This window comes from Colletotrichum navitas (assembly GCF_030913465.1).
Source record: "Colletotrichum navitas strain CBS 125086 chromosome Unknown LY79scaffold_37, whole genome shotgun sequence".
In the NCBI taxonomy this organism is placed as follows: domain Eukaryota; kingdom Fungi; phylum Ascomycota; class Sordariomycetes; order Glomerellales; family Glomerellaceae; genus Colletotrichum; species Colletotrichum navitas.
The window spans coordinates 63,706-80,420 of NW_026850583.1; the positions used below are offsets into that span (position 1 = coordinate 63,706).

General features: G+C 56.5%; 6 protein-coding genes across 6 annotated transcripts; 4 read left to right on the forward strand and 2 right to left on the reverse strand.

Moving 5' to 3' along the window:
• The first annotated feature begins 1,539 nt into the window (after positions 1–1,539).
• On the forward strand, positions 1,540–3,375 carry LY79DRAFT_236764 (chorismate synthase). The gene is made up of 3 exons (XM_060551707.1): positions 1,540–1,717; positions 1,787–1,972; positions 2,034–3,375. The coding sequence occupies exons 1-3, from the start codon at positions 1,683–1,685 to the stop codon at positions 3,034–3,036; spliced, it is 1,224 nt and encodes a 407-aa protein (XP_060413169.1). The 5' UTR covers positions 1,540–1,682; the 3' UTR covers positions 3,037–3,375.
• A 2,508-nt stretch (positions 3,376–5,883) lies between these two features.
• On the forward strand, positions 5,884–9,442 carry LY79DRAFT_517307 (MIZ/SP-RING zinc finger protein; the record flags this gene model as incomplete). Its single annotated transcript, XM_060554922.1, has 3 exons — positions 5,884–5,993; positions 6,217–8,171; positions 8,316–9,442. 3 exons carry the CDS (start codon positions 5,884–5,886, stop codon positions 9,440–9,442), a joined length of 3,192 nt encoding a protein of 1,063 aa, XP_060413170.1.
• Positions 9,443–11,121: 1,679 nt separating this feature from the next.
• On the forward strand, positions 11,122–12,774 carry LY79DRAFT_517306 (arrestin; the record flags this gene model as incomplete). The annotated part of the gene is made up of 1 exon (XM_060554921.1): positions 11,122–12,774. The coding sequence occupies one exon, from the start codon at positions 11,122–11,124 to the stop codon at positions 12,772–12,774; it is 1,653 nt and encodes a 550-aa protein (XP_060413171.1).
• A 114-nt stretch (positions 12,775–12,888) lies between these two features.
• Positions 12,889–13,493, forward strand: LY79DRAFT_236847 (uncharacterized protein). Its single transcript, XM_060551708.1, has one exon. The coding sequence runs from the start codon at positions 13,003–13,005 to the stop codon at positions 13,417–13,419; it is 417 nt and encodes a 138-aa protein (XP_060413172.1). The 5' UTR covers positions 12,889–13,002; the 3' UTR covers positions 13,420–13,493.
• A 575-nt stretch (positions 13,494–14,068) lies between these two features.
• Positions 14,069–15,239, reverse strand: LY79DRAFT_517360 (triacylglycerol lipase; the record flags this gene model as incomplete). Its single annotated transcript, XM_060554926.1, has 2 exons — positions 14,069–14,877; positions 15,014–15,239. 2 exons carry the CDS (start codon positions 15,237–15,239, stop codon positions 14,069–14,071), a joined length of 1,035 nt encoding a protein of 344 aa, XP_060413173.1.
• A 551-nt stretch (positions 15,240–15,790) lies between these two features.
• Positions 15,791–16,662, reverse strand: LY79DRAFT_556551 (uncharacterized protein; the record flags this gene model as incomplete). The annotated part of the gene is made up of 1 exon (XM_060558026.1): positions 15,791–16,662. A coding segment is annotated over exon 1 (455 nt), but the record flags the coding sequence as incomplete, so codon positions are not given.
• Between the last annotated feature and the right edge of the window lie 53 nt (positions 16,663–16,715).

The window sequence follows — 16,715 nt, forward strand, 5'->3', positions numbered from 1 at the left end:
CATCTTCCATTCCGAGTAATAGGTGCTGTACGACTGCGTGACTGCGGAGTGTACAACCCTCCTGGTTGCAGCTTGCCTGCCTACTTAGGTAGTTTACCACAAACACAGCGACCGCGATCAATTGGCGGTTAGTCAGCATTGCCGCTCTAGCTTAGAGTCGCGCCACCTATGCTCAGGATGAAATCATCTTCCCCAAGCCAATGCAATGCTATGTCGCACCCGCCCGTGACTAACAGCTAACCTTAACCATTACTCGAATGTTTTTCAACTTTATCCGACTCTGGACATGATGGACACTACTCCCTGGGGCAGCCCGCCCAGGTCCTGACGTCCTCCTCCAGGTGTTCGGTTCTTGGCCTACATCTCAGAACATTTTCGGTTTTTTTCTGCGAGTTCCCCAAGTCTTGGAATATTTTCCGAATTCTCCCAGACTTCCCCTAAGTATTGGAACATTGGCGGAATTCTCCCAGGCTTCTTCCAAGCCCCAGATCATTCTCGAGAATATCAGACGTTCCCAACGGTCAAGGTCGGACTTTTCCAGCCACCATACGACTCGCACCTGTGCGTATCCTCTGGGTTACGCATGCCATTTGCGAAGCAAAGAGGCAAGAAGATGACAGGCGGCAACCCTACGGCACTGCTGAGATCATCAACACAGCCGCTCCGGCCTGTACGTCCACATTGCCTTGTTGAACGAACGCGATCGATCTTATGGGCAGCTGGATGCCAGCGACTCTTGTTTTACTTCACGTGGATCCCTTGCACGGCAATCATGACGTGTGCGTCGTTGACTTGGATCTGACACGCACCTTGGCCGCAAAACATGGCGCCGCCATATCTATTAATTCGCCTTACTTAGACAGGGCCAGCAACTAATTCACGCACTCACGCGGGGCAGGAAAAAACTGGCACACTAAGCTCCCACCACACCATATTGAATAATCAAGCAGCACCGGAGCCTGCTCGTAATTAATATAGCACAGAACACATAGATGGAACTATATGTTCAACTATACTCGCATTAGAGTAGTTTTCATTCTGTTGGTTTCTCTGTTTCTTTTTGTTTTATCTACTACAGTTGGGCTAGTATCTACCTCTGCGGATGGATAGTCTAACGTGTGCCAGTTTTTTCCTGCCCCGCGTGCCCGTGGCACTATAGAAATGACCCCGCCTTTCCGGCATCGATCGGAGCTTCCCTGAGTTTGAGACTACAAGCGATTACATCCTTGGCAGCATTTTTGAGAGTCGAAACGTTTGCCGTCCGTTTATCCTCCCTAGCGATGAACAATGACTTTTCAAGACTATTGAAAATGTCTGGAAGTTCATCTAGTGCCGTGGCCTCGATGCTATTGGCCATCACCAGGACTTGGTGCGCTGCTTCACTGTTGACTATCATGACATTGCTACACCGTGGTTAGACCGCAATCTTGTACGCTCTGTATTCCTTGCCGGGCTGGGGAGGAAATTCTCTTGGGCTGGTTATAGCATCTCCACTACAATCTGATTGGCTACGTAAACATTAACTTCGTCCCTACTCCATACTTCGTCTATTGATAACCTCGTACTTTATTAGTCACCGATAAAAAATATCATTGCGACATCGCTACATTCCTCCCTCTCTAACCCCTCTCTCTTCCGTCAATCAATTCACCCAGTGGACGTACAGAAAAGACAAAGACTCCATGTCGTCATTTGGCCACTACTTTCGCGTGACGACGTGAGTCCTCCCCCTCCATTATACTGCTTGGAACGCAAGAAAACAGCCCACTGACCTCCATCGTCACAGCGCCGGCGAGTCCCACGGCAAGACCGTCTCATGCATCATCGAGAACTGCCCGCCAGGGCTGTCCCTCGATGAGTCCGACATCCAGCCGCAGCTCAACCGCCGGCGTCCGGGCCAGTCGGCCATCACCACCCCGCGCGACGAGAAGGACCGCGTGACTATAGGATCCGGATGCGAATTTGGGCGCACGTGTGACAACCCTGCAGGAAGTCATAATCTTTGCCATGATGCTAATACCCTAGGGTCGCAGATTGGGCACACCCATACTCCTGACCGTGCCTAACGAGGATCAACGCCCTCACGACTATGGCTCGAAGACCATCGACCTCTACCCGCGCCCCTCCCACGCCGACTGGACTTACCTCGAGAAGTATGGTACAAAGGCCTCCTCTGGAGGCGGCCGAAGCAGCGCCCGCGAGACTATTGCCCGTGTCGCCGCTGGCGCTGTTGCCGAGAAATGGCTGCGCGAGGCTTACGGCGTCGAGATCGTTGCTTTTGTTTCCTCGGTTGGCAACATCAAGCTCTTTGAGGACAGGCTTGTAACCGATAGCGACGATATCGACTCCCTGAGCGGCAACCCTAGGTTCCTCGAGTTTGTTGATACCCTAACCCGCGAGAAGGTCGATGAGTTCCTTCCCGTGCGCTGCCCTGATGCTACCATCGCGAAGCGTATGGAGGACAAGATCGCCGAGCTCCGTGATCAGCACGACTCTACTGGTGGTACTGTGACCTGTATCATTCGCGGGTGCCCTCCCGGCCTCGGCGAGCCGTGCTTTGATAAGCTTGAGGCTCTCCTTGCCCACGCTATTATGTCTATTCCTGCTACCAAGGGTTTTGAGATTGGCTCTGGCTTCCGCGGCGCCGAGATGCGCGGATCCCGCCATAACGACCCCTTCGTGTCTACTGCCGTCGCCGACGATGCGACGCGGAGCGCTAGCGCTGGCATTCCTCCCTCTCGCCTGCAGACCAAGACAAACCACTCCGGCGGTATCCAGGGTGGCATCTCCAACGGCATGCCCATCTTCTTCCGCGTTGCGTTCAAGCCCCCCGCTACAATCTCCCAGGACCAGACTACTGCTCGCTACGACGCTTCGGGCGAAGGCATCCTGGCCGCCAAGGGCCGTCACGATCCTAATGTTGCTCCTCGCGCGGTTCCTATCGTCGAGGCCATGGCCGCTCTGACTATTGCTGACGCCCTCATGGCTCAGCACGCGAGGCAGATGGGCCTGAAGATTGCCGCAGCTGGACGGTAGTACATTTCGGCCATGTAAAGAACAATCGAAGGGCGGTCTCTGGAAGCGTCGGCGCTCACGCAAGAGGATGCGAAGGGTATTTCGTTGGCGACGATGAGAGAATCTGGCCGTGCGAGGAAGAAAAAGATAGACAGCAGCAGATGGTGAAAGATCAAGCGTCGGCGCCCGTCTTGAGGGAGTACGGATGCTCGGCTACATCACCTCCAGGGGATCATCTTTGGCACTAAAGAAAAAGAAAAAGAAAACTGCCATACTTGAATGCGGAGTATTTCTCACTACAGGGTAGCAGAGACTAGCTTCGTGAAAGACCCCAATCAAATACATTTCGCAAAAGAATCAGCATTTCTCTAAACCTGATCTCGTTAACAATAATTTCCCGTGATAAAGCGAGACATCTTGGCATGGCTTCGTTTTCAATCTGACTCCACCATTTTGGCGACTTCGAGCTTTTCGTGGTAACGTCTCCTCGCTCTCGCTCTGCTGAGCTCAGGTCCCGCGCTAGAAACGGTTTTGGACAGCAAAAATACCGTAGTCGGGGATGACTATAGAGGTAGTATAGGTATCCAAGGGCGCAGAGCACATCTCCGACATTATCCAATCCGCCCACCCGCGGCAACCGGCCGTGGGTACCTAGTTAGAATAAGCAATCCGATAACCGAAGCTACCTACTGGTTACGTCTATAACAACATGTGGTCCCCGGCTCGGCTTTGATCGAAATGGCATCTATCCGGAGATTGGCCCCGCTTCCAACGAGTCCACTTCCCATAGCTTCTGATGCAAATGTCACTGTTGAAGTCATCAACCCGGGACTTTGGCAAGGGGTACTCTAGGCAGTTTACCGATACACAATACTTTACGACGGGAAGAGAACCGATTGTGAACAAAAATAAACCTTCGGGCATGTGACAAAGCAGAAAATGGAACCAAAGGTAAGCCAAGATCTCCACGCTATACTATGTTGGAGCAAGGGGTTCCGGTCAGTTGACCACAGTGGGCGAGGCGACAGTGAGTGCACGGCTATGTCCATAAGTGACGGATGAGAAAACGGGGAAACAAACCGAAACCAGGTAGATAGATACCGGTAGATCAATCAGCTACATACACACTACGCCACACCATAACAGGATGGTTTGTCTAGGAACCTTGCTGGGTGCTGTGTAATGTCGGTTGACGTGCATCTGCAAGCCGAGGTTACAGACAGTGGCAAAGCATCTGACAGGATGACTCTCGGATGACTCTTGGATAGCTATCGGAGAAGCCATGGCTTGAATAGTCATATAGACAGTCACGGTCGAGAAGTCAAAACAAACACCGGATAGAGGGTAAATAATAGAAGAATAGTGGAGTGGCCAACACGTCTTGCGAACCTTAAGTTAAATGATGATTTTTGCGGCTGTTGCGGCGGGGGGTTTAGATTCAAGCTATTTCTGTTTTCTGCCAAGGGAGAAAGAAAGAGAGAGAGAGAGAGAGCCATGCTTTACCCTTACCACATGGCCAATCGATTCTCTCTCTCGAACCTTGTTGCTAGGTCCCTCTGACGCATTTTCCAGAGGTCTGTTTGTCATATGTGGTTATCCGAGGGGAGAGTCATCCAGGACTGCCATGTAGGTAGGTAGCAGACAGTCGAGCCAAGCGGCTTCATGCAGCCTCTTGCGTCCGTCTTGGGGATGGTGCCCGCCGTGGCTGCTGTATATGCAAATGCAGATGCAAATCCAAGCATAAAAACAACATTTGATAAAAAACCAATGCAGCAGCTACAATGGAGTCGATACGCCAAATCCAGAAGACATGGCTGTACTCCACCAGAAGATGTCAATCCATGGAAAAATTGGTCCAAGACTCGCAATGGCATGGCGTCTAGGTTCTCAGTCACAAGCTAAGTCAGAAATAGACTAACGCCTGTTCTATCCGGATGCTAGCCGCCAAGGTCCCCCTGCCCCAGCGCACGTCCCCTACCGCGACCGTTTACTTGTCGGTTTTGCCCATTTGCATCCAGTCCCAACAGCATCGCCGAAGATTTTCCAGGCCCGAATGACGGCTTGTCGCGACTATTTGGCACACTAGCATTTGTCGAATCTTCTCGACCTTTTCACTGCGCAAACTGCGGCAGCGCCTTCGGTCAGGAGTCGAGCGACGACAACGTCACCGCCATAATCGCCCATCGAACGAAGCAGCCCCACCTCGCGACAGTGGTATGCGCATCGCTGTATCATACATCGTACACCACCTCCTCGAACACAAAACTCTACGAACTAGCGAGTACCTGTCGCCATCCCCCAGGCCATTCGACCAGCGCCTGCCCTGCCTGCCTTCCCGAGACCAACACCGGCCTGCTGCGTGAACCGGTCTCACTTTCCCCACGATACACCCTCGTGATAGCACTGACGGTGCAAGAGGAGGTAGGAAGGAAGAAGGGGTGAACCGTGTTTCTCGGTCGCTCCTTCCACCATACCCACGCCGGCACTCTGCGACGGTCTCTCCTTCCCGCGGACCTGCCTACCTTCACCCTCATCACGACTTCTGGTTCCGGTTTCGATGCCTGTAGGCCGGACTCATCCTCTCTAGGTAGTCGGGACCTCGTGCTCATGGTGCGTCTTCAACCTTCACACGCACTCTCGCGACACATCATTCCCCGTGCTAACAACCATGGCCGAACCCAGTCTCGCCCAAGGTTCCGGTTCGTCCCCGCCGCGCCGTCGACGCAAAAGTCGTAAACCACCCAAGAACCCCACCGTGATGCCTCCCGAGGCCCAGCACAACGGATCCAGAGGCTGTCCATCAGATGCCCAGGTCGCCGCCTCGAACCAGACACTTAACTTCATGTTGGGCAGTCGACGTCAGCCGTCATGGATGACGATGTCCCAACACTCGAAGCCCTCGTCCAACCCTCCCCAGCCCGGCACGGCACCCGTATCGAGCAATCACCAGGGGTCCGCGGTCCGCGGTCCCCCGAGTCGTACATCAATAATCAGTGACTCGGATACAAACCGTCTGTCGATTGGGGCCCTCGTTACACCACCTATTTCGAATCCAGTCGACGACCCACAAAGCAAACCTGCACCCATACCTGCGTCCGGTCAACATATACTGTCTTTTCCCTACCCTCTCGCGTCTTCTGAGATGCCTCGATCGTTTCCTTCTCCCGAACCGCAACGTCTTTCTCTAACCTCCTCTGGTAGTGACTGGGCAGCTGCTCTTCCTTCTCCAGCTCCGACTGACCAGCCTAGTCCTCCCATAGCGAGCTCCAACCAAGACTCTCACCGGAATTCAGACTCTTGTGTTCAAAGCCCTGACTTGGGCCACAATCACTCGGTCAATATATGGAACGCCATCCCGCCTCCGTCTGGTGGAGCGCTTACCCGGGACCAAGACCCTGCCCGCTGTGAGCCTTCCAACACACCTCAAGACAGGTCCCAAGACACGGTCTCCGCGAGTCAGCCCGTCGCTCCTCCGCCCATGCCAACGCCCGCAACCATAGCGGACCCCCAGCGCCAGTCCGGTCAAGCTGTGACGTCGCCTCCGCTGAACGGACAGCTGGCTGTCCCTGTCCATCACCCACCACGACCTCCCAGTCAAGGTAATAATGACAGTCTGCAGACAGTCGGACTACCTGAAGCCAACGCCCATCCGGAGGAGAGTCTTCGTCCTAAAGTAATGGCTGAGAACCTCACCGCCTTCATCAGCTCTTTGGGCGGTCTCAACAAGCTTCCAGACGACGGTACCTCTCTGCCTAGGGTCCAACTTCTCAAAGAAGCCATTGAGACGGGCGATTACTTCTATATCATACTGCATCATGTTCTTTGTATATGGTCAATTGATGGGGAAGCTGCCTATCGCCTCCTTGGTCTTGCTCCCGACGTAGCTGGGAATGCGCTCGGCATCGTACAGAACACGCTCAGAAAGAATGGAAATATGACCCAAGAGCTAGTTCGTTTCTTCGCAAACTTCCCCAACTCGTGGGCCTCCGGTTTGTGGGAAACCGAGGCCTTCCGCAAACACGTCGGCGACGTCTCCATTTTCCTCAACAACCTCCACGAGCAGTGGAACAGAATTCACATTCCGGCCATGAGACCTCGCTCTGGCAGAGGCTACCCCATTCTCGCGGACGAGTTGCGCTATCAGCTCAAGCTTCGTTCGCCGTTACTGGAGAACATCTTCTTCACGGTCACCAGGAGGCACATCGGCGTCCCTGATGGTCCCATCGCGGATCAGATGGCGGCGCTCTTCCGACAAGACGCCGAAAACGATCACGCCAAGATGTCTGAGCATGATCAGAGGGTATTTCAGCAATCGTTGATATCCAGGTACAAGCAACTCGTGCACCAGAATGACCTGCTCCAACAGCAGCAGCAACAGCAGCAGCAGCAGCGGCGACTGCGGCAGCAGACCAACCCTTTGCCGGCTTCAGGAGCGCAACAGCCCCTGTCGCAGAACGTGGCCATGCCTCGACAACTGAACATGCCGGAGCCAGGGAGGCGGTCTTCCACCAGTTTCTTGCCCACACAAACAACGATAGCAAGCCCGACGCAGGTTTCTTCCGTCCAGGGATTTAATATGGACCCTTCTCCTCCCGTCCAGAATCCGCACCAGTTCCAACGCAGCTTCCCGGGCAATATTGCCCAGGTGCCTTCGCAGTTGAGGATGCGAAGCAACAACCCCAGTCTTATCAACAGTGGAATTCAGCCGCCCATGCAGCAGGGCCCGATGCGGATGCCCCAAATGTTGATGGCACAGATGAACCAGGCTCCCACTCCAGCTGGCTCTCCTCATTACGCCAATGTGCAGCTGCCACAGATTCACTCTTGCAACTCTCAGGGGTTCCAGCAAGCTTCAAACGTAAATCCGGACCCCAGACGTCAGACGGCCCAGCAAGAATATCAGCACCGCCATGTCCAGGCCATTGTACAGAGGCAGGCTGCGAATCTTGCATCGTCGCAGACGCAGCAAGTGTCCTCCCCACGGCTACAACAGGCGCATCAGATGCTGCAGGTATCTCGTCAAAGGCAGTCTCCCACAAATGCCGTTGGCCATCCGCAGATGAATCCGAACGCCCAAGGGGCTATTCCGGGAGCGGCTCCAGCGGTTGGAAACCACCAGGTGTCAAGGCCACCCGCGGCTCGGTCTAGAGTAAGCCGTGACGTATCCGGGAGGCTAAGAGGCAACGTATTTCCACCACCTCACACGCAAATATCTTTGGACCGGCTGCCACATATACCTTGGGAACCAAAAGCACTGAGTATTGCGTTGCACCAGGTCGAAGTTAGAAGCCCCAGACGAGTGCCACGGGATCCCCCTGACGCGACAAAGTCGGGAAGATACTACCAATCTATCAAGAAACTCGCAGTGGGGCCTGTTGCAACGCCAGCCGAGCAAGCGCTGCACCGCCTTGTCTTTGTCGTGCCCAAAGAGGATATTGGCAAGCTGTGTTCTAACCGAACCCTGACACGAGACGGCCTTCCCGTGTCGGAGTACTTTGACGGATCTCTTCGGTACCGTCTTCGTCTTTGTGAGCTGCCAGTCAACCCGGGGGATCCAACGAAGATTGCAGAATCCACTTGGGCGGTGGCACAGACCCATTGGCCTGATCACATCAACATTCTGGTCAATGGCAAAGTCATGACGATCCGTCGAAAGCAACACAATGGACAGCATCAGCCTGTGGAGCTCACCCCCTTCATTCTCGCCGGTACGAATTCGATATCGGTGGCGATATCACCGCCGTCCCGCCCTCTAAAGCCAAACACGATGTACTACATGGCTGTCGAAATAATTGAAACTCTGGGTTACGAAAACATCATCGACATGGTGTTACAGCATGGAGTCATTTCGGCTGACGCAACGAGAGCAGCGATCCGAAAGCGCCTGAAGCCTGTCACCGAGGATGGAGATGACGAGCTGGCGGTGGTGGGCAACGATCTCAGCATTGATCTGGCCGACCCGTTCAGTGCCACGATGTTCCAGATCCCAGTGCGGGGCGCGAGCTGTATGCACATGGAATGCTTCGATCTCGCCACTTGGTTACAGACACGACCAGCCAAGCCCAAGTGCACCATCCATGGGGCCGGCGACGACTGCCGCCTTTGTAATCGTGGCTTCGGGGCGAGGCCAGAGCCGTCGTTGGTGGACAAATGGAAGTGTCCCTTGTGCGACGGAGACGCTCGTCCTTACAGTCTGCGAAAGGATGATTTCATGGCCGAGGTTCGTTCGGTGCTTGAGAAGGAGGGGAAGCTTCATACCAAGACGATATACGTTGCGGCAGACGGAGGGTGGAGAGCCAAGGTTGAGGAGGTGGGTGATGGAGAGGATGAAGAAGCGGAAGATGAGCAGCCGCCTACGAAGCGGGTCAAGACACGAGCAACGCCATCGGAAGTAGCAAACGCTGTGGAAGTTATCGAATTGGATTGATGAAGCGAGGATGAAGGCAGCGGGACAGGCGGGGCTAGTCCACGACGTCGAGGCATCATGAGGAAGGGCGTTTTGATATCCCCTCGTTCGGGGGGATTGCCCTCTGGCTGAGGGGAGCTTGCTTTTGCTTGAGCATTGGGATACCGGAACGATACCATCTGCAATATCTGGGAGTTTTGAGAATATGCCCCCAGGGGACCAGGAACCCTGTAGAAAGACTCTAGGTCTTAGCTTATCAAAGCCGTGGCATTGCACAGCTGAGACATGCACCGAAAAGGAAGCAGGGCCTCGACGTCACGGTCGGTTGACTGGTATGACTGACTAGACTATTATTACTTGCACTACTACCGGGGCATGGCTGGCTTTCGAGACGTTGTGTATATCCGTACAAAGAAAGGCATCAAACAAATGCGCCAGGTTTCTCTGCCGTATGGAGCTGGAGCATTGTCCAGGGAGGGAGGTGCGCCTCGAACACCAACCAAACGAATTGTACGTGCGTGATTCCTTCGTCGTCCGAAGTGATGCAAACACGGGCAAGCGAAACTTTGCGAGCAATGGCTCGCTCGGGCGTCTATTTAAGATGCGACGGACGGCGGGTGTGCCAACGAGGAGTGCCTATCGAGACAGTGAGGGGAGAGAGGAATAGTGATTGGGCCAAACCCCCAATGACATCAAACCTGCCGGGCCAGAGCTTGCTTTCACTTGGACACACGCGTACCTATCACACCACCCACACGAACTTGTATTTCCCTTCCTTGCCACCTCACCTTATGGGGGGTTTGGTTCTGAGACTTGATATCCTGGCTTTTATTTTTTATGTTTTATGTTTCACGTCTAGCTTCGCTGATGAGGTACGATTGGTAGTGGCTTTGCAGCTGGAAAGCCGTCTGAGCTTGCGTACTCCCAGGCTCGGCTCCGCACAGCAGACAAGTCAGCTTGACTAACGAGGCTTGGAAGAGAGGAGAAGGGGACGGGGCAGGGGGAAGGGAGCTCAGCCACGCTTCCGCGTCGCCTCTTTGACGACCAACATCACGGTTCAGGTTCGCAGGAAGAGGAAGAAGGAGCACGGAGTAGGGAGGCCGGACTCTGGCCCGCCCCGCCGCGACGACAGCCGGCCTTGGCTTTGTTTCTCTTTCCTCCTGCCATCTATTTTTTCCTTCTTTTCTCTCTCTCTCTCTCTCTGTCGCAGTCCTTAGTCATCCGAACAACCCTCCATTTCGAATTTCCATTCTTCGGTGAATTGAATTGGAAAAAGTTTCTCCTCCCTTCTTTCTAGATCTTGCTAGCTAGGCACCCGAGGTATTTTACGCTTTACACACAGAATTCACCCCCACTTTGTCAGCTGCTGCCCCTCCCGTTGCAACTTGAGGCTCTCGCACGGTGCAGTACCGCTACGCTACGCTAGGTACGCTCGTTCAAGTGAGGGTGAAGCTACTGTTTGTGACGTCGATGCGCCTCGGCATCTGACCAACAAACCACCCTGGAGACGAGACAGGGCCCGGCGGAAGCGAACACATACACAGGGTCTTGCCACGCACCATCCGCAGACAAACACATACACCCATACGCACACACACACATACGGATACATCTACCACACACTACGACTCAAAACCCACCGGTTCAAGGACGAACCCCAAAAGAAAAGTGGGCTGAGCGGAAACACGACGGACGCAACCATGTCCATCAGGATAGCGCTCGAGAATGCGCCCGAGTTCTACACCAACCTCGATTCCGTCACCGGCCGCGTTGTGCTGCACCTGAGTCGGCCCGAGCAAGTCGGCGGCATCGTCGTCAAGCTCGAGGGCGAGTCCAAGACGGCCCTCGGCCTGCCCCAGGCCTACGACGACCGCGCCCCGCGACCCGGCGGCGGCCCCGGAAGCATCGCCAGTGAGAATCACAAGATCCTCTACCGCGTCGCTCAGGTCTTCCCCACCTACGATGAGGACCTCGCCGGCGGCAGCTCCAGCTACTCCCAGAGCTACATTCTCCAGGGCGGCCATCACGAGTTCCCCTTCACCTTCAAGCTGCCCATCAACAACGCCTGCAGCGACCCCGTCGCCATGTCCAAGATCGGAGGCATCGGCGGCTTGGGAGGCTTCGGCGCCGGCATCGGCCCTTTCGGACTCGGCGGCGCCCGCGTCATGGACGGGAGCAAGCAGCTGTTCCTCCAGCACGTCACCAAAACCCTGCCGCCCTCCTTCACCGGCTTCCCCCGCCAGGCCGAGGTCCGGTATTACGTCAAGGTGACCATCCAGCGACCCGGCTTCCTGAAGGAAAACTGGCGTTACCAGATCGGCTTCAAGTTCATGCCTATCGAGCCGCCCCGGCCCCCAGCCACGACGCAGGAGGCCTTTGCCCGACGGCCCTTCACCTTCAAGCCGCGTGCGCAAGGCCTCCAGAAAAAGTCGTCCCTCTTCTTCTCGAGCAAGGACGACGCCGCCGCCGACTCGGCCGTCCTGCCACCGTCCATCGAGCTGTCGGCGCGCCTCCCGCACCCGCCCATCCTCACCTGCAACCAGCCCATCCCGTTACGGCTCATCGCCAAGAAACTCGTCCCCTCGCACGAGCAGGTCTTCCTGACCTCCATCCAGATCGAGCTCGTCGGCAAGACGATCGTGCGGTGCCACGAACTCTTCAACACCGAGACCAGCAAGTGGGTCGTCGTCACCCAGACGGGGCTCAGCGTGCCCATCCTCGGCGACCCAGCCTCGGAGGACCTCTCGCTCGAGTCCGTCATCCCCGACGACCTGTGGCGGAACATCCCGCTGCCCAACACCGTCGCCCCGTCCTTCGCGGCCTGCAACCTCCAGCGCCACTACGAGCTCGACATCCAGCTGGGGCTGTGCTGGGGCAAGCCGCCCAGCTCACGCGGGTTCCTGAGCTCGTCCAAGGAGAACCCCGCGCCGCAGTCCATCTTCCTGCCGCTGCACTTCTCCAAAATCCAAATCTACTCGGGCATCGCGCCGCCGCCGCAGCTGCTCGCGGCGCTGCGGGCGCAGGCCAACAGGCCCGGCGCCGCAACGCTCAGCGTGCCGCCGAGGCTGCCCCCGCGGACGGCGCAGTCCGCGCCCGTGACGCCGACGCAGCAGTATCGTCCCGGACAGCAGCGACCACCGGCGGCGGCGGCAACGGCAGCAGGATCGCAGGCGCCGCAGTATGACCCCCTGTACCCGCCGCAGATCGGCACGCCCGGAGCCGCGGTCTTCGACGAGGCGCCGCCAAGCTACGACGAGGCATTGGCCGCGGGAGCGTCGGGCCCAGAGGAAAGGCCGGCGTACAGCGGTGTGACGAACGAGAATGCCCCCAGTCAGATCCCGGAGAAGAGCTAGACGCGTCAAGGATGGACAAGATATTCTTCAAGTGGGAAGAGATGGGAAGGGCCTAGGAGTTGGCGGCGTGTTTTTTTTTTTTTCCCTTTCCCTCATTAGATCAGAGGATTGCATGGGCTAGCGACATGACATGGGGTTTAATGCTGGTATGACTTAATTGACTTGACTGACCCGGGGAGAGAGGGAGGGAAGAGCAACTAGACGACAGGAGGTCGAGGGCGGAGTAGGATGGGCCGGTGGCAGCGGCCTTTTTTTGCGTTTTTGCCATATACCATGTTCCTATCCTACGGGACATTCCTCAACTCATCACCGTCTCCCACCTTTCCGCGACTGTCTGTTCTTTCCGATCGAAAGAAGCTATCCGCTGGGCCCGGACAAGAGGGGGCGGGAGTAGAAAGACTCGAGGCCGGTGAAGGGGCGGGGGGTGGGGGGGTGGGCACGATCAGCAAGGCTGTCAACGAGGGCCGACGTTGGAGCCGACCTCCGCCGCCTCCGGCAGCGCCAGCGCCACCACCGTTTTCTCTGTCTGCAGGGCTGTTCGTCGTTAACCTCGAGGGGGGGGACTTGCTTCTTCTTCTTCGAGCTTCCAGGCATAATATGGAGCCTCCGAGTGTTCAAATACCTCTTTCCCCGGCCTTGGCCTAGTGAATGGCCATTATTTTTCCTCCATCACGGTCCTATACGGCTTTTTTTTTTCATTTTCTTTTTGCGTTTCGGGTAGTCAGAGGACAAGTGTGTAAGTATGTAACGGCTTTTCGATAAAACGAGACTTGAGATGCACGGAACGACGACCTAGAGCGAACCCGTCGCGCTAGCTACAGTCTCTTGGATGACAGTGGAGTAAGATGTTGGGACGCAAAACCTCGAAAGGGGGGGGGATACGCGGCCCAACCCTGCCCACACAGACGGCACGGAGAAGACGCAAAGGACGCTGTCGACAAACGGATCCATGGGGGTGTTGCTCGAACCAACAGATCCCACGTTGATCGTCATACATGTATTGCATGAGGCGGCCGACGTTTACCGCTCTTCGACCCCCTTCTTGGACTTCTCGCCCCGGCTTTCATCCTGTCCCCTCCATGCACAGAAGCCTGAACTATATCTCGGTTGATAATTTGACCATGTCTCCCCGGCGGTGACGCCTTAACCCCTCCTCCTGTTCTATGCTCCCGTATACTTACACGAATGTCTAGTCGCGCTTACACCATATCCCCGGCCTTTTTTCAAATGTTATACCGTATATCCCACAGACACATCGTGCAGCCACCCTGCCAACTAGCCCAACCGCCCCCCCTCACAACCCTTCTTTGGCCAACATGTCGGCGATGTCCAGGTAAAACGCAACGGCGTTGAACGTTCGTGCCTGCCCCATCCACACCTTGCGAAGCGTCCACTTGAGCCTGTTGGACCAGTTGATCAAGTCTAGGTGACTCACGTCCAGCAGTGTGCCCTTATAATTCCCCCACCGGCTGCTGGCCACGCTCACCAACCCGTCGTTGGCCCCCTCGGCCTCCTCGAGGATCCGGTGGCTCTGCCGGAACGGGCTCAGCAGGGGCGGCCGATCCGTGCACGCCCCGTAGCTAAAGTAGCGCACCTCGTCGCTGTCCGGCGTGCGCGGGTTGAACTCCTCGGCCATGTACTTCTGTGTCAGCTGCTCGAACGCCTGCGTGCCCAGCCCGGCGCGCTCGATGAGGCCGTACAGGTTCGCGAGCTTGACGGGACCGCGCCCGTCCAGCAGAAAGTCGGCGAAGGCGCTGCCGCGATGCGGCGTGGCGACGGTGACGAGGCTCATGACCTTGACGTTGGCGGGCTTGAGGTGGGAGATCATGTAGCGCGCGTCGAGGCCGCCCATGGAGTGCGCGACGATGTTGACAGCGCGCCCGCCCGCTTTGGCGGCGATGTCGGCGCCCAGCTTGGCGGCACGCTCCTCGATGGAGCCCGACGGCGGCACCGACGTCGTGATGATGTTGGACGGGCCCGAGAGCGTCCTTAGCGACTCCGAGATGCCGCGCCAGTAGTGGATCGGCGGGACGTACGAGCCCAGGCGAAGCTCGGCGAAGCCCATCAGCCCGTGGGCGAGGACGATGGGGTACTTGGGTGTCTCTGTGTAAGTGTAAGTGTTAGTGTGTGTGTTTGTGTGTGTGTGGGCCACTCGTATTGGGGTTGAGGGGGGCTGGGAGTCACAAAGGGAACGACAAGATGGGGGAAATGGATCGGACGAGGAAGAGGGGGGTGGTACCATAGTGTTCTCTGACCACGGCAAACTCATCCGATATCTGTTTGCCCAAGTCTCTGAACCTGGGGTCGCCGTCGTGGTGCTTCGACCGCAAGGACGAGGCGGAAAAGTATCGACTGCTGCCTGCCAATGCAAGAGGGCGAAGCAAGCGAGGAGACGCGGTTGGCACACGAATTAGCCCGGGGGAGGGCGCGCGAGGGCGGCACCTCGTCAGGCATGCGCTGTTCATGGCATGGGAGGGAGCGCTGACAACGGTGAGGAGTAAAAAGGACGGGCTGACACCCAACTCAACTCAGGGGGTGTGTGTATATGTGTTTGTGCAGGCAAAGATTAGTGTTCCAATGTACTTCCTCTCTCTATCTCTCTTTGTAGGCCCCTCTTTTCTCCGCGTTGGTCGGCTGTAATGGATAATCAATCAAACCCTGTCGACGGCTCTATCTCTTTCTCTCTCTCTCTCTCTGTGTGTGTGTGTGTGTATGTGTGTCTCAGCTGGCGAGGTGGCAATAATCTCTTTACCGTCGACAAGTGGTGTGTGGACTGGCCCTGCGGAAACGAAGGAAGAAACGCGCGCCGGGGGGACAACGAGATGTGGTTGCCAAGGATGTTTAAGCGCCCGGCTTTTTGACGTCACGCAGAACCGCGGCCGCGAACGGCTTAGCGCGATCGGGGGTCTCTCGGCCGAGGGGTCCACCAACCGCGGCGGCCGCTAGTGATTAGTGGACGGATGCGTCCCGCCCGCACATCACCGTGCATGGGCCAGAGGCTCGTCGTGATCCTCCTCCCCTGCACACCTCGTCGTCTCCGTCCTCCTCTTCCTCATCCCCTCCTTTTCATTCCATCCGTGCGATGCGCGTCCAGACGAGATAACAAGGATGTGGGATGGATCTGCTGCAGAGAGCCATGCAAGGAGTGCCCCGAAAAGTTTGTCAATATCGACCGCATCGACATCAGGTCGTGGTCACAGAGTTCCGCCCCCCCTGCCCCCCGAGGCTCCTCTCTTTCAGCATTTAACTTTCGGCTGGCCACTCATCCGACAGCAGGTTCATCTCGTTCTCATCGAGGTATGAGGGTGGCCGCATCGTGCACCCTGCAGTGCCCGCGCTGCGCTGCGTGTGTGCGCACACAGTTTGTTGCACTGCGCCTGTCATGATAAGAGAGGAAATCTCTGGTGTGGCGGCCATCGCGGTCCCGTGGCGAACTTCCTGCTCTCGCGTCCTCGATTTCTTTTGCATATGGCCAGTAGCTGCGCTTGGTCGACACAAGAGATGACCACCTCAGAGCCGTCAACACAGGACAGGAAGCTCGTAACCGGGCTCTGTCGTTGAAGGTTTGGTCCACGCGGGCGTTGTTTGGCCCTTTCGCAAATGATATACCGTCGTTGGCAGGTTCCCCCGCTCCTGGGGCCACTTCCTGATTGCCCGCCCCCCCCCAATCCCCAACTTGAATAAGCCAATGTCTTGTGCGGCGTAGCAGCTTTGGGTTCAAGGACTGGCTGATAATCAACAAGCTCGACACCCTCCCGCAGCCAAGATGTAGGGCAGATGGGGGGCTGCGACCGTGGTCTCTATTGGACGAGCACCCCTGCTCGCCGGCCACCATTGACCAACATGGGCTCACTGAATGGCCCTTCAATGTAACCTCCTCATCTGCGCCGTCCGTGGGTAAACAGGCCGCGACCGCCAAATACTCCTGGACGATTGGCTTA